At 44.7% G+C, this 12,692-nt stretch overlaps 1 protein-coding gene across 1 annotated transcript in view; it reads left to right on the top strand.

The window, feature by feature from the left end:
• Positions 1–1,819: 1,819 nt before the first annotated feature.
• The window catches only part of Vcpip1 (valosin containing protein interacting protein 1), a 33,187-nt gene continuing 22,314 nt past the window's right edge, over positions 1,820–12,692 (top strand). Inside the window, exon 1 of the mRNA XM_048359317.1 lies at positions 1,820–4,595. Coding sequence (XP_048215274.1) covers positions 1,820–4,595 — 2,776 coding nt within the window. The remainder of the gene's footprint in view (positions 4,596–12,692) is intronic.

The following is a 12,692-nucleotide window of genomic DNA, read 5'->3' as shown; positions in this document are numbered from 1 at the left end:
CTTCTCAGCCACAGGGGCCGAGGAGACGATGTTCAGTTTCTTTTTCCTTTTTTGCCAGTCGTGGGGCTTGAACTCAGGGCCTGAGCACCGTCCCTGAGCTTCTTTTTGCTCAAGGCGAGCACTCTGCCACTTGAGCCACAGCACCAGTTCTGGCTTTTTCTGTGTATGTGGTGCTGGGGAATGGAACCCGGGGCTTCATACGTGGCTAGGCAAGCGCTCTAGCGCTGGGCCACATTCCCAGCCCCTAGGTTCCACTTCTTACCTTAAAGGTTTCATTCCAGGCATGCCTTCTCAACCACAGGGAGAATCTGTCCAAGTTAACGTCACAAGCATTCCATCAAAAACCAGTTCTAAGACCCATCTATGTAGTTACACGCCAACTCCGGTCAGAGGTCCCAGCAAACGTAAGCACGCCCTCCTGCCTGAATTACTGGAAGAAAATTTTATTGAAACCCCCCCCCCCAAAGCAAACACAAACCTCCCTTCAGAGGGGTGACATTCCGTGTCCCGGGGTGAAGGGACATTTGACTACGTGTCCCGTAAGGCAGGCACACGGCTCGGCTTTCGCTGGGTCAGGACGGTGGGTCACGGCGCGGGTTCGCCTTCCGAGCCCACGAGGTGCGGAGGGGCGGTGAGAAGGCCACCGGCCTGCCCTCCAGGCCGTCGTCGGTGGGAAGGCGGGAGGAGGCCCACGGCGGGGGGTGCGAGGCCCGGCGGCGGGCGCGGGATTCCACGGACACCCGGGAGACTCGTCCTCCAGACCCCAGGAACGTGGAACCGGAAACCCAACGGCGCCTGGACGGCCACGGCGGAGGGGGTGGCGGACACGAGGGGAGGCCCGGGACGCCCGACCGGGCGGGAGGAGAGACGGGAGGCGAGGAAAAGCAGAGCGGGGAGACCGCCCGAGAGCCGGCTGGCTTCCCCCTGACTAGCCCCCTCCCCCCGCCCCCCTGCCCGGGCCTGGACCGCCGGCCGGGACCAGACCGTCCCGTCCATCATCCCGGACGGCCCGCCATGTCGCTGGACGCTCATTTACGGTACCTCCTTCACGGAAAGCCTTTCCACTCTCCCCTCCCCTGCTAGAAGCCGCGGGCCGGCGACCCTCCGCTACCACACCGGCCTACCACAGCGGGGATCCCCCTCAGCCTTCCCTCCCGCCGCCCCCCGGCCCCGGAGGGAAGGGTGAGGGGCCGCGCCGCCGGGCGGGACGCGTGGCATGCTGGGAAATGTGGTCCCCGGCCCGCTTCCGGAGGAGCCGCCGAGTGGCGAAGGCCGCCCAGGAGAGCTCGTGGGAACTACAATTCCCAGCAGGGCACGCGGCTCACCCTCTTCCTTTCGTGCGCCCAGGCGAGCGCCTTCCTCTTCCGCCTTTCCGCGGCCGCCGCGTCGCTCTGCACGATGATACTTGTAGTTTTCCCGGGCGGAAGCGCCCGTCCACCTCGTGGGCCCCGGGGAGACCGGAAGACTGCCATTCCCAGAGGGTAGAGCGGACGCCGCGCCTGCGCGGTCTGGGCGAGGGCGTGTAGAGCCGTGTAGCCGAGGGAGCGAGAGTGAGGGAGTGTGAGTGCGGGCCGGGGTGGTGGCCGTTACGTTCGGGGCAACGGCCACGGCCGTGGAGGAGTCCGGGGACCAGCCGCGTCCGGCGCTTCCGCTCGGGCTTGCGAGGAGGAGCGGGAGGAGGCGGCGGAGGAGCCGGTAGGGAGCGGGAAGCGGTTCGCCCCGGGGCCCGCTCCGGGTCGAGTCAGGCCGGCGGGGGGCCGGGTTATGAGCCCCTGAGGGTCGCTGGGGACCCGGGAGCGAGGCCCGCGAGCCGCGAGCCATGTCTCAGCCGCCGCCGCCGCCCCCGCCGCCGCCGCTGCCGCCGCCGCCGCCGCCGCCGCCGCCCCCCCCCGAGGCTCCGCACAGCCCGCCGTCCGTGGCGGCGGCGGCGGCGGCGGCGGCCGCGGCGGCGGCGGCGGCGGCGGCGGCGGCGGCGGGGGCCGCCCCGGGGGGGCTCTCCAAGCGCCGGGACCGCAGGATCCTTTCCGGGAGCTGCCCGGACCCCAAGTGCCAGGCGCGCCTGTTCTTCCCGGCCTCGGGTTCCGTCAGCATCGAGTGCACCGAGTGCGGGCAGCGGCACGAGCAGCACCAGCTGCAGGGCGTGGAGGAGGTGACCGACCCGGACGTGGTGCTGCACAACCTGCTGCGGAACGCGCTGCTCGGGGTGACGGGGGCGCCCAAGAAGAACACGGAGCTGGTCAAGGTGATGGGCCTCTCCAACTACCACTGCAAACTGCTGTCGCCCATCTTGGCTCGCTACGGAATGGACAAACAGACGGGCCGGGCCAAGCTGCTCCGGGACATGAACCAGGGCGAGCTGTTCGATTGCGCCCTGCTCGGGGACCGCGCCTTCCTCATCGAGCCCGAGCACGTGAACACGGTGGGCTACGGCAAGGACCGCTCCGGGAGCCTCCTCTATCTGCACGACACGCTCGAGGACATCAAGCGCGCCAACAAGAGCCAGGAGTGCCTCATCCCGGTGCACGTGGACGGGGACGGACACTGCCTCGTGCACGCCGTGTCCCGGGCCCTCGTAGGCCGGGAGCTCTTCTGGCATGCCCTGAGAGAGAATCTCAAACAGCACTTTCAGCAGCACCTGGCCCAGTATCAAGCCCTGTTCCATGACTTCATCGATGCCGCCGAGTGGGAGGACATTATTAACGAGTGCGATCCTCTGTTCGTGCCACCCGAGGGCGTGCCCTTAGGCCTGAGGAACATCCACATATTTGGCCTCGCCAACGTGTTACATCGCCCCATAATCCTGTTAGATTCCCTGAGCGGCATGAGAAGCTCCGGCGACTATTCAGCCACCTTCCTGCCCGGGCTCATACCCGCGGAGAAGTGTACTGGAAGAGATGGTCACTTGAACAAGCCAATCTGCATCGCGTGGAGTAGCTCCGGTAGAAACCATTATATCCCCCTAGTCGGCATAAAAGGGGCCGCCCTGCCCAAACTGCCTATGAATTTGCTTCCAAAAGCATGGGGTGTGCCTCAAGATCTTATTAAGAAGTACATCAAACTTGAGGAGGACGGCGGTTGTGTTATTGGAGGAGACAGAAGTCTGCAAGATAAGTACTTACTTAGACTTGTTGCTGCTATGGAAGAAGTCTTTATGGACAAACACGGCATCCATCCGAGTCTGGTAGCTGACGTCCATCAATATTTCTACAGAAGGACTGGTGTGATAGGAATTCAGCCTGAAGAAGTAACAGCAGCTGCTAAAAAAGCAGTGATGGATAATCGCCTTCACAAATGTTTGCTCTGCGGTGCCCTTTCTGAACTTCATGTTCCTCCTGAGTGGTTGGCTCCAGGAGGGAAACTGTATAACCTGGCAAAAAGTACTCATGGACAGCTGAGGCCTGACAAAAATTACAGCTTTCCTTTGAACAATTTGGTTTGCTCCTATGATCAGTTGAAAGACATTCTGGTACCAGACTACGGATTGAGTAATTTAACAGCTTGTAATTGGTGCCATGGCTCGTCTGTGCGAAGGGTCAGAGGAGACGGATCTATTGTGTATTTGGATGGAGACAGAACTAATTCTAGGTCCACCGGTGGCAAATGTGGTTGTGGATTCAAACACTTTTGGGATGGTAAAGAGTATGACAATCTACCAGAAGCTTTCCCTATTACTTTGGAATGGGGAGGAAGAGTGGTCCGAGAAACAGTTTATTGGTTCCAGTACGAAAGTGATCAGTCTTTGAATAGTAATGTTTATGATGTTGCAATGAAACTTGTTACCAAGCACTTTCCAGGTGAATTTGGGAGCGAAATCCTAGTTCAAAAAGTTGTCCACACTATATTGCATCAAACTGCCAAAAAGAACCCTGATGATTACACGCCTGTAAACATAGATGGTGCTCATGCCCAGAGAGTTGGAGATGTGCAAGCACAAGAAGAGTCTCAGCTCCCTACTAAAATTATCCTTACTGGACAGAAAACAAAGACTTTGCACAAGGAAGAGTTGAACATGAGTAAAACCGAAAGAACTATTCAGCATAATATTACAGAGCAGGCTTCTGCAATGCAGAAACGGAAAACAGAAAAGTTAAAACAAGAACAAAAAGGGCAACCTAGAACTGTTTCTCCCAGTGCCATCCGAGACGGTCCATCCTCTGCACCTGCTACCCCTACTAAGGCGCCCTATTCACCGACAGCCTCTAAGGAGAAGAAGATCCGAATAACAACTAATGATGGACGGCAGTCCATGGTTACACTTAAGTCTTCAACAACCTTTTTTGAACTTCAGGAAAGTATAGCCAGAGAATTCAACATTCCTCCATATATGCAGTGCATTCGGTATGGCTTTCCTCCTAAAGAGCTAATGCCGCCGCAGGCAGGCATGGAAAAGGAGCCTGTCCCCTTACAGCACGGTGACAGAATTACAATAGACGTTCTAAAAAGCCAAGCGGAAGGTGGTCAGTCTGCTGCCGCACACTCGGCCCACACCGTCAGCCAAGAGGAGAGTGCTGTGACTGGCAAACTGTCATCCAAAGAACTTCTGGAGCAGACCGACAAAGAGATGTACTCCTTGTGTCTTCTGGCGACATTAATGGGTAAGATCAGTTTACTTCAAATGCTATATCCTAATTGTGAACAGAATGAGTTTTCCTGTTGTCTAGGAAGTAAATAAATATCTGTGATCATTGTAAATACTTGATTATATATTTTAGGAGAAAATTACCGTTGTTTTGGCAGTAGAAGTCCATATGATTATTGAGTGAATATTAAGGAAAACAACCACAAAATGAAAGTAGTCCCTCAGCTGACACTGAGTTATTTAAATGTATCTTACTTAAAATTTTTTTAAAACAGTCTTGTATCTAAAGGCTTTTTCGTTGACCTTTCCCTCCCCCTCCAAGCTTTGTTGGGCCTTTCCATTTTGCTCCTTTTTCACTTATTTTTAAATTTTCATTTTCCTGCTTCTCATGTGATTTCAGTACTTCCTGCTCGATGATTTTCAGTGTCTGGTGTTGACAATAGTCTCTCTTCCCCATTTCCTGTTCTCTCTTCCATAATTCATCACATTTTTCTTATGTGAACACTAGGATTTCTGTTTAAGAATTTCATTGTTCAGTGAGTCTTTGCCATTGATTGTAATGAGAAACATAAGAAACAGAGAACGATGGGCTAAGAAGTACTTCTTTTTAATAGTTCAGCATAAATGAAAATAGATTATCAACTAAATATGTAAATCTTTAGATGATTTGGGGTTGTCCAGTAGTAGGCTTTTTACATTATCTTTATTTACTCTTATCTTTGTTTACTCAGAATTATTTCAACATGCTTTACTAAATCTAAAGGTATAAAGTAAAACTTAAATATATTAGGTGTGATGTTAGAAGAGCTTTAGATGTTTAGATTGTTTGTCGCAGTTAGTTACAGCTTTTAACTAGGTAGGTGGTCTGGGTTGATTCTGTTTTCAAAGAGTACTGAATAGCAAAGAATTGGACTTTGATCTACCATATTGAAGATTATTCACTCTGGCTTACTAAGTTTGAGGGCCTAGCAGTTAATCAGAGATTTTAAAACTAACCTAATTTGTAGCTTGATTTTTTTTTTTTTAATTTTAGTCTGGTGGACATAGTAATTGGCTTAGAGGAACTGTCTTTAGCACTAAACATTTTTCTCTTATCTCAAGAGTTTTTTGCTTTCTGGAGACTGAATGGAATAGAGGTAAAATTGTGTGATCCTTGGTGTCAGAAAGACCTAGAATTTGAAAGTTGGCTCTAGTACTTATTAACTTGTAATTTCAGGCAAGCTCCTCAGCTCTCCAGACCTTGAGCTACATCTGTACAAGAACTCCTTGTAATTGGTATGTAAAGGCATGTATAAAGTATTTCTAGAAAGGATAAAATTAGATAAAGAGGATATTTTTAAAAGATGGGCACTCTCCCAGGTAAAACCCAAGAAAGAGTAGGTCTTCTTGAATAGAAGATGAAATCTTGAAGATGTGGCTTGTAACTTCTCTAACTTTGTATATTTGGTAACTAATATAGTGCTCAAGCATGGAATAAGGCACTTTGAAATTTGTTTAATTGACTTCAATGTCATCTGACATTAACATTTCTAAAGAAAGGCTGTAGCTGCAGAAATGGAATGGATGGTCAGCATGAACATTGAAAAAGAGGTTGAAAAGCATAATATGGCAATGTTTACACACTGTTGTTCAAAGGAGAAAGATATACTATCTGTATTTCATGATAATTCTGGTAATTAGAAAGGTAATCTTTGCTGATGTGTCAGAAATATATGATCTGTCCTAGCCAAGCCCACTCTGAAAGATCTCAATCCCTTTATCCAATTCTATATTTATCAGACAGTTATTCTTTCAGATATGTTCCTTCCTAATAATAAATTTTTATGTACAGATGCAAATAAGGATTATGTTCACTTGAAAGGCTGGTTAGATGAATACCTTGGGATGCTGGGATCAGTTTACTTAGAAATCTGATTAGTATGATAGTATATTTCACAATGATAATTAGTAAAACATAATTCTGGTTTATAATTCTTTTTCTGAGTTTGATTTGAGCTTCTTGGCTCTGTTTGAGAAAGAGGATATGGACTGACTGAAATGAGTTTGCCAAGCTAATGTCTTTCTATTCTTATCTTTCCCTCTAATAGTTAATGTTGCTGTTCACAAATGCACAATTAAAAAATACCTATTACTTCCACAGAATTTTAGTTAAACATGTTGATAATATTATCGTAATAGCGCTTCAGAAGCTTTCTGCTTTAAAATACTAAGACTGTGCTGTTCTGTTATAAATACTAATTTTGTCCCATTCTCATAATTTTGAATTATGTGGAAGAGATTCTTAATAAATGTGTGTTTATAAAAATGTCAATTTGAGGGTAGTTATATGCACACGTATATGAAGAGTGCTTGGGACTAGCGATATTTAGATTGGAGAGGTCTGGAAAATTACACTAAATTGAAATTTTTGGAAATTACAAATTTCAGAGTGGAAAACTACCTTGTGAATTACCAAATGTGAGCTAAGCTGCCTTTATGTTAGTTTAGAAGATAGCTTACCATATGTTTTTGCCTATGTAAGTATCAGATTCCTTCTCATTCTCATAAAGATTTGAAAGACCTTTGCTGGATATTCTAAGAAGGTTCCCTCTACTTAGGATTTGTTGTGTCCTGTTAGTTTCCCTTACTGTTCCTATCACAAATTTAATCTATTTGTTGTTTGAATTGTTTGTCTCTCACACCAAGATTATAAGGTCCACAAAGGCAGACACTGTAGCTTAATTTATTAGTGCATGCCTTATCATCTAGTACAGGATCTACACATAGTACGTACAAATAAGAGTTTAGTAGATGAATGAACACGGATTATTTCAGCAAAATGAACGTATGCTGTGAGCTTGAAACTGCTGGAGACATAGCTCTTGCCCATCATAAAATTCATCAAAACACTGCTAGCCTTCCTTCCTATAGACATGAAAAATATAAAACCTCAAAATATGCCTGACATAAGACATTTTAGAAAAACTTTTCAAAAGCCAGACACCAGTGGCTTAATGCCTGTAATCTTCACTACTCAGGAGGCCGAGATCTGAGGTTCAAAGCCATCCTAGGCAGACAAATTGGAGACTTTTATCTCCAGTTAACCAGCCAGTAAAAAACTGTAAGTTGAGTTGCGGCTCCAATGGTAGAGCGAGAATTCCTGAATTCAAGCCCCAGCCCCAGTAATGGCACCAACAATAAAAGGGAAAACAATCAATTAAATATCCCACACATGTGTGTGTGCACACACGCATGTGCGCACACAGACAGACAGACAGATTGTATATCTTCATGAAATAGGCTTACTAGGTAATACCAGGAATGTGTTGGGGTTTTATTCCTTTGACTTTTTTTTTTTTTTTTAAATTTTTAGGGAGGAGGGTTGCTGGAACTTGAACCCAAGACCTTCCCTTAGTTTGCTTTTTCTTTTTTAATTAAATTTTGTTGACAAAGTGTTGTGCAAAGAGGGTACAGTTACATAATAAGGCAGTGAATACATTTCTTGTGATATCTTACACCCTCATTTTTCTTTCCCTTCCCTAGATCAGGTAGGCATATATACAATAGCCAGTGCCCTTATTTTGCTTTTAAATAGCACATTCGTTAAATAGAATTTGTATATTTATATCAACTAAACAGTAGGTGCATCAATCAGTCTTTAGTTGAGTATAGACTATTTGTGTAACTAGTCACAAACACTTTGAATCATATGTAGCAGAAAATGGAACAACAGTGTTCTTTCTATAATGTTTTGAATATTTTAAATCTGTTTTATTGAGAGCATTAGAAGTATTGGACTTAATTTTTTGCAGATTGTTACTTTTATTATTTAAATAGTACTTAGATGACTCCAACTCAGGCTTTATAGAGTATGATGCTAACATTTTTGTAGTGTGTGTGTGTGTGTGTGTGTGTGTGTTTTAAATATAGTAAGTGTAATATGACACTATATATACTCAGCTAATTTTTTTCTTACTTTGCTAAATATCTAGTTTTTTAAAGAGTAAGAAAGAATTAGTGTGAAGTTACATGGAATTAACTAAGCTACTCACAATATTTATATCACTACAAAGGTTTCTGGTTAAGAAGTTGAGAAACTTCATTTTGATATACTTTCTATACCTTCTTTCTTCCTGTAAGAAGTATGTCGTGCAGTATTTTTTAAATATCTCATTTTGTGTGTGTGTATGTGTGTGTGCTTTTCATCAAATTCAAAGCCTAATCCATGCCAAGCATTCTACTACTGAGTTAAAATACTAGCCCTATTATACCTCTTGATGTTCATGAATATGTCAGGATTTTCTAGAATCATACTTGAAACTTATGATTACTTTTTAGGATGATATTGGGCCTAAATATTATTATTTCATCCTTAGTTGGTTTTTTTTTTTTTCAAACGCTAGGTGAAGGGTAGATTTCAAATAGTGGTACTACTTATGTATATTCTTTATATGCCACCTGATAGTCATATTTATTTATATGGCACATATTTGTAACGAGAGAGTAGTCATAAAGTCCAATGAAAATGAATGCATATAATTAAGCTGGGTGTAGGTGACTTAAGCCTGTAATTCTAGCTACTAAAGAGGCTGAGAATCATGGTTCAAAACCAGCCTGGACAGGACAGTCTGTGAACACTCTTTCCTCCAATTAACCACCAAAAAAGCTGAAAGTGGAGTTGTGGCTCAAGTGGTTGCCTTGAGCAAAAAAGCTCAGGGATGGGCTGGGAATGTGGCTTAACAGTAGAGTGCTTACCTAACATGCATGAAGCCCTGGGTTCGATTCGTTAGCAGATACACCATAAACATAACAGATACATAAACTATCAGATAAGCATAAACATAAACAGATACAGCAGAAGTGGCGCTGTGGCTCAAGTGGTAGAGTGCTAGCCTTGAGCAAAAGGAAGCCAAGGACAGTGCTCAGGCCCTGAGTTCAAGCCCCAGGACTGACACCACCACCCCCGCCCCTCAAAAAATGCATACAGATGCATGAAAAGGCAAATGTATGCATTGTAAATAGTGATTTTTATATAATCATGCTCTGAAGATTAAACATTAATTATATTCCTTTCTATCAGCCATTTGATCTCTTTCATTTTCCTTTAAATTTTTTTCAATTATAAGATTTTTAAAATTGGAAAGAATTCAAATATGTATAACATGAAATGTAGTTCTTAACATTGTAGAGAAAATTATTAGCAGATGCATGTTTTTACGTACTTGGGTTGGACTCAGGGCCTGAGCACTGTCCCTGGCTTCTTTTTGCTCAAGGCTAGCGCTCTGCCACTTGAGCCGCAGCACCACTTCTGGCCGTTTTCTGTATATGTGGTGCTGGGGAATCGAACCGAGGGCTTCTTGTATACGAGGCGAGCACTCTTGCCACTAGGCCCTATCCCCAGCCCACATAATTGGGTTTGTGTGCTTGATTGTGTTATAAATATGTCCTTCTTTTTGAACTGATGGTGACTCTAAAAGCTGTATGAATGGGTACATTTAAGGGATTGAGTATAAGATAGGAAGCAGGTATACCTTTCTTAGAAACAATTGTGACTATCCATATATAGCTTTGGGTAAGTAATTAGATGGGAGGTTCTACAGAAAGAGTAGAGATGTGGCAACCGTCATTTCAGCAAATGAATACCTTTGGGATTCTAGTCGCAACAATCCTGGGCTCATACTTTAAATTTAGAACAACTCAAATTATTTTTGGAATTTAAAATGCATTAAATTAATTTTTATTTGAATTCAGAATTTTAAGCGTTTCCTTTGGAACTTTAAAATATATTTTATCTAAAAACATGTCCTATCTGGGATGTGAGTACTAGCAGTAGGGGTAAAGGAGGATAAATGTGGTCCAAATATTTTATGTGCCACCTGTACAAATGGAACAGTGAAACTTGTTGAGATTGATTGGGAAGTAGGAAGAAGGGATAAAGGAGAGTGACATAAGGGGTGAATTTGATCAAGGTACATTGTAGGGACATATCAGAATGAATGCTTTGTACAACTAACAATATTAATACCAAAGAAAAAATGTATTTCATCCAGATGTGAGGTTTTAACCTTATTCCCTTGCTTCATAAAATGCAAAGTAGAAACATCAAAGCACCTTTTAAAATTAATTAACTAACTAGTTAATTAACTAATTTGCAGTTCTGGGAAGAACACAGGGCTTGGTGTTACCTAGGTCAGCACTGTGCCACTTGCACTTTGCCCTACAACTCTTTAGTTTGCATTTTGTTTTTGAAATAGTCTTGCTAACTTTTCCCAGTCTGGTGTTGAATGCATGATCCCTTCTACCTACATCTCCCAAATAGCTGGAATTACCTATATACACTACTTACGTGTGTGTGTGTGTCTTTATTTATTTAGTTAATTAGTGCCAGTCCTGGGGCTTGAACTCAGGGCCTGGGCATTGTCTCTTAGCTTTTTTTGCTCAAGGCTAATGCTGTACCACTTGAGCCACAGTTCTATTTGTAGCCTTTTTTTGGTGGTTAGTTGGAGGTCAGAGTTTCGTGGACTTTCCTGCCAAGGCTGGCTTAGAACCACGATCCTCAGGTCTCAGCCTCCTGAATAGATGGGATTACAGGTGTGAGTCACCGGTGCCGTGCTTTATACTTTTTATTTTTAATTGAGACATAGTAACTGTATGTGTTTATAAAGTACAGTGTGGCATTTTAATACCTGTGTGTGCTATGTAATGATCAGATCAGGGTTATTGGCATACCTGTCACCTCAAACATATCATTCTCTATGGTGGAAACATTTAAAATTCTCTCTACTAGCTTGCCTTCTCTCCTCTGCCTTTATGTGTCTGTCTGTCCAGTACCAGTACTGGGCTTTAAGAACTTCACACTTTTTATTTTTTCTCAAGGCTGGTACTCTGCCATTTGTGCCCCACATCCATTTCTTCTATTAGCCATTTTAAAATGTACAGTTGAGGGCTGGGAATATGGCCTAGTGGCAAGAGCGCTTGCCTCCTACACATGAAGCTCTCGGTTCGATACCCCAGCACCACATATATGGAAAACGGCCAGAAGGGGCGCTGTGGCTCAGGTGGCAGAGTGCTAGCCTTGAGCGGGAACAAGCCAGGGACGGTGCTCAGGCCCTGAGTCCAAGGCCCAGGACTGGCCAAAAAAAATAAATAAAATGTACAGTTGAGGGATGATGGCTCAGGTGGAGAAGAGCATTTGCCTAAGAAGCATAAGCCCTGAGTTCAAATTCCAATAACAACAACAAAATCTTCACACCCATTCTCCCCTCTCCCCCCACAAATTGTGGTCAACCATAGATACCCTACTGTGCTGTAGAATATTAGAAGATGTTCTTCCTGTTGAGTTTCATTTCTATCCCTCCTCCCCAACCCTTCCTGAAAATTGCCTTTTAAAATTAGAAAAATGGACTGATGACCTTTTAAACTTATTTTGTTGGGAGGGGGGAGGGGAACAAAACAAAACATCTTTTTTTTTTTTGCCAGTCCTGGGTCTTGAACTCAGGTCCTGGGCTTTTGCTAAAGACTGAAGTACACTCTGCTGCTTGAGCTACAGTTCCAGTTTGACTTTTTGGTGGTTAATTGGAGATAAGACTCTCATGAGCTTTCCTGCCCAGGTTAGTTTTGAACTGTGATTCTCAGATCTTAGCCTTGGCCTCCTGTGTAGCCAGAATTACTGGCATGAGCTTAAAAACAAACTATTTTTTAAATATAATTAAAAAATTAAAGATTACTTCTTATCAAATAGGAAAAGTTGGATAAATGAATGGAAAACCACCCATAATAAATACTGTTGCCATATATAACTATTGTTCAGGTAGGAGAACTGAAGACTATAGGATATAGGACTATATAGGCTACCAGTAGAAGACAAAGTGCAAATAAAGTGCTTTGTGGCCATAATATAGGCTTTTTTGTTTTTGTTTTTGGCCAGTCCTGGGCCTTGGACTCAGGGCCTGAGCACCGTCCCTGGCTTCTTCCCGCTCAAGGCTAGCACTCTGCCACCTGAGCCACAGCGCCGCTTCTGGCCGTTTTCCATATATGTGGTGCTGGGGAATCGAACCCAGAGCTTCATGTATAGGAGGCAAGCACTCTTGCCACTAGGCCATATTCCCAGCCCAAAACTTTTTTTTTTTTTTTT

Source organism: Perognathus longimembris, chromosome 12 (assembly GCF_023159225.1).
Source record: "Perognathus longimembris pacificus isolate PPM17 chromosome 12, ASM2315922v1, whole genome shotgun sequence".
Lineage (NCBI taxonomy): Eukaryota > Metazoa > Chordata > Mammalia > Rodentia > Heteromyidae > Perognathus > Perognathus longimembris.
Note: the sequence above shows the minus strand (reverse complement) of the source record. Positions and strands in the feature narration are given on the sequence as shown.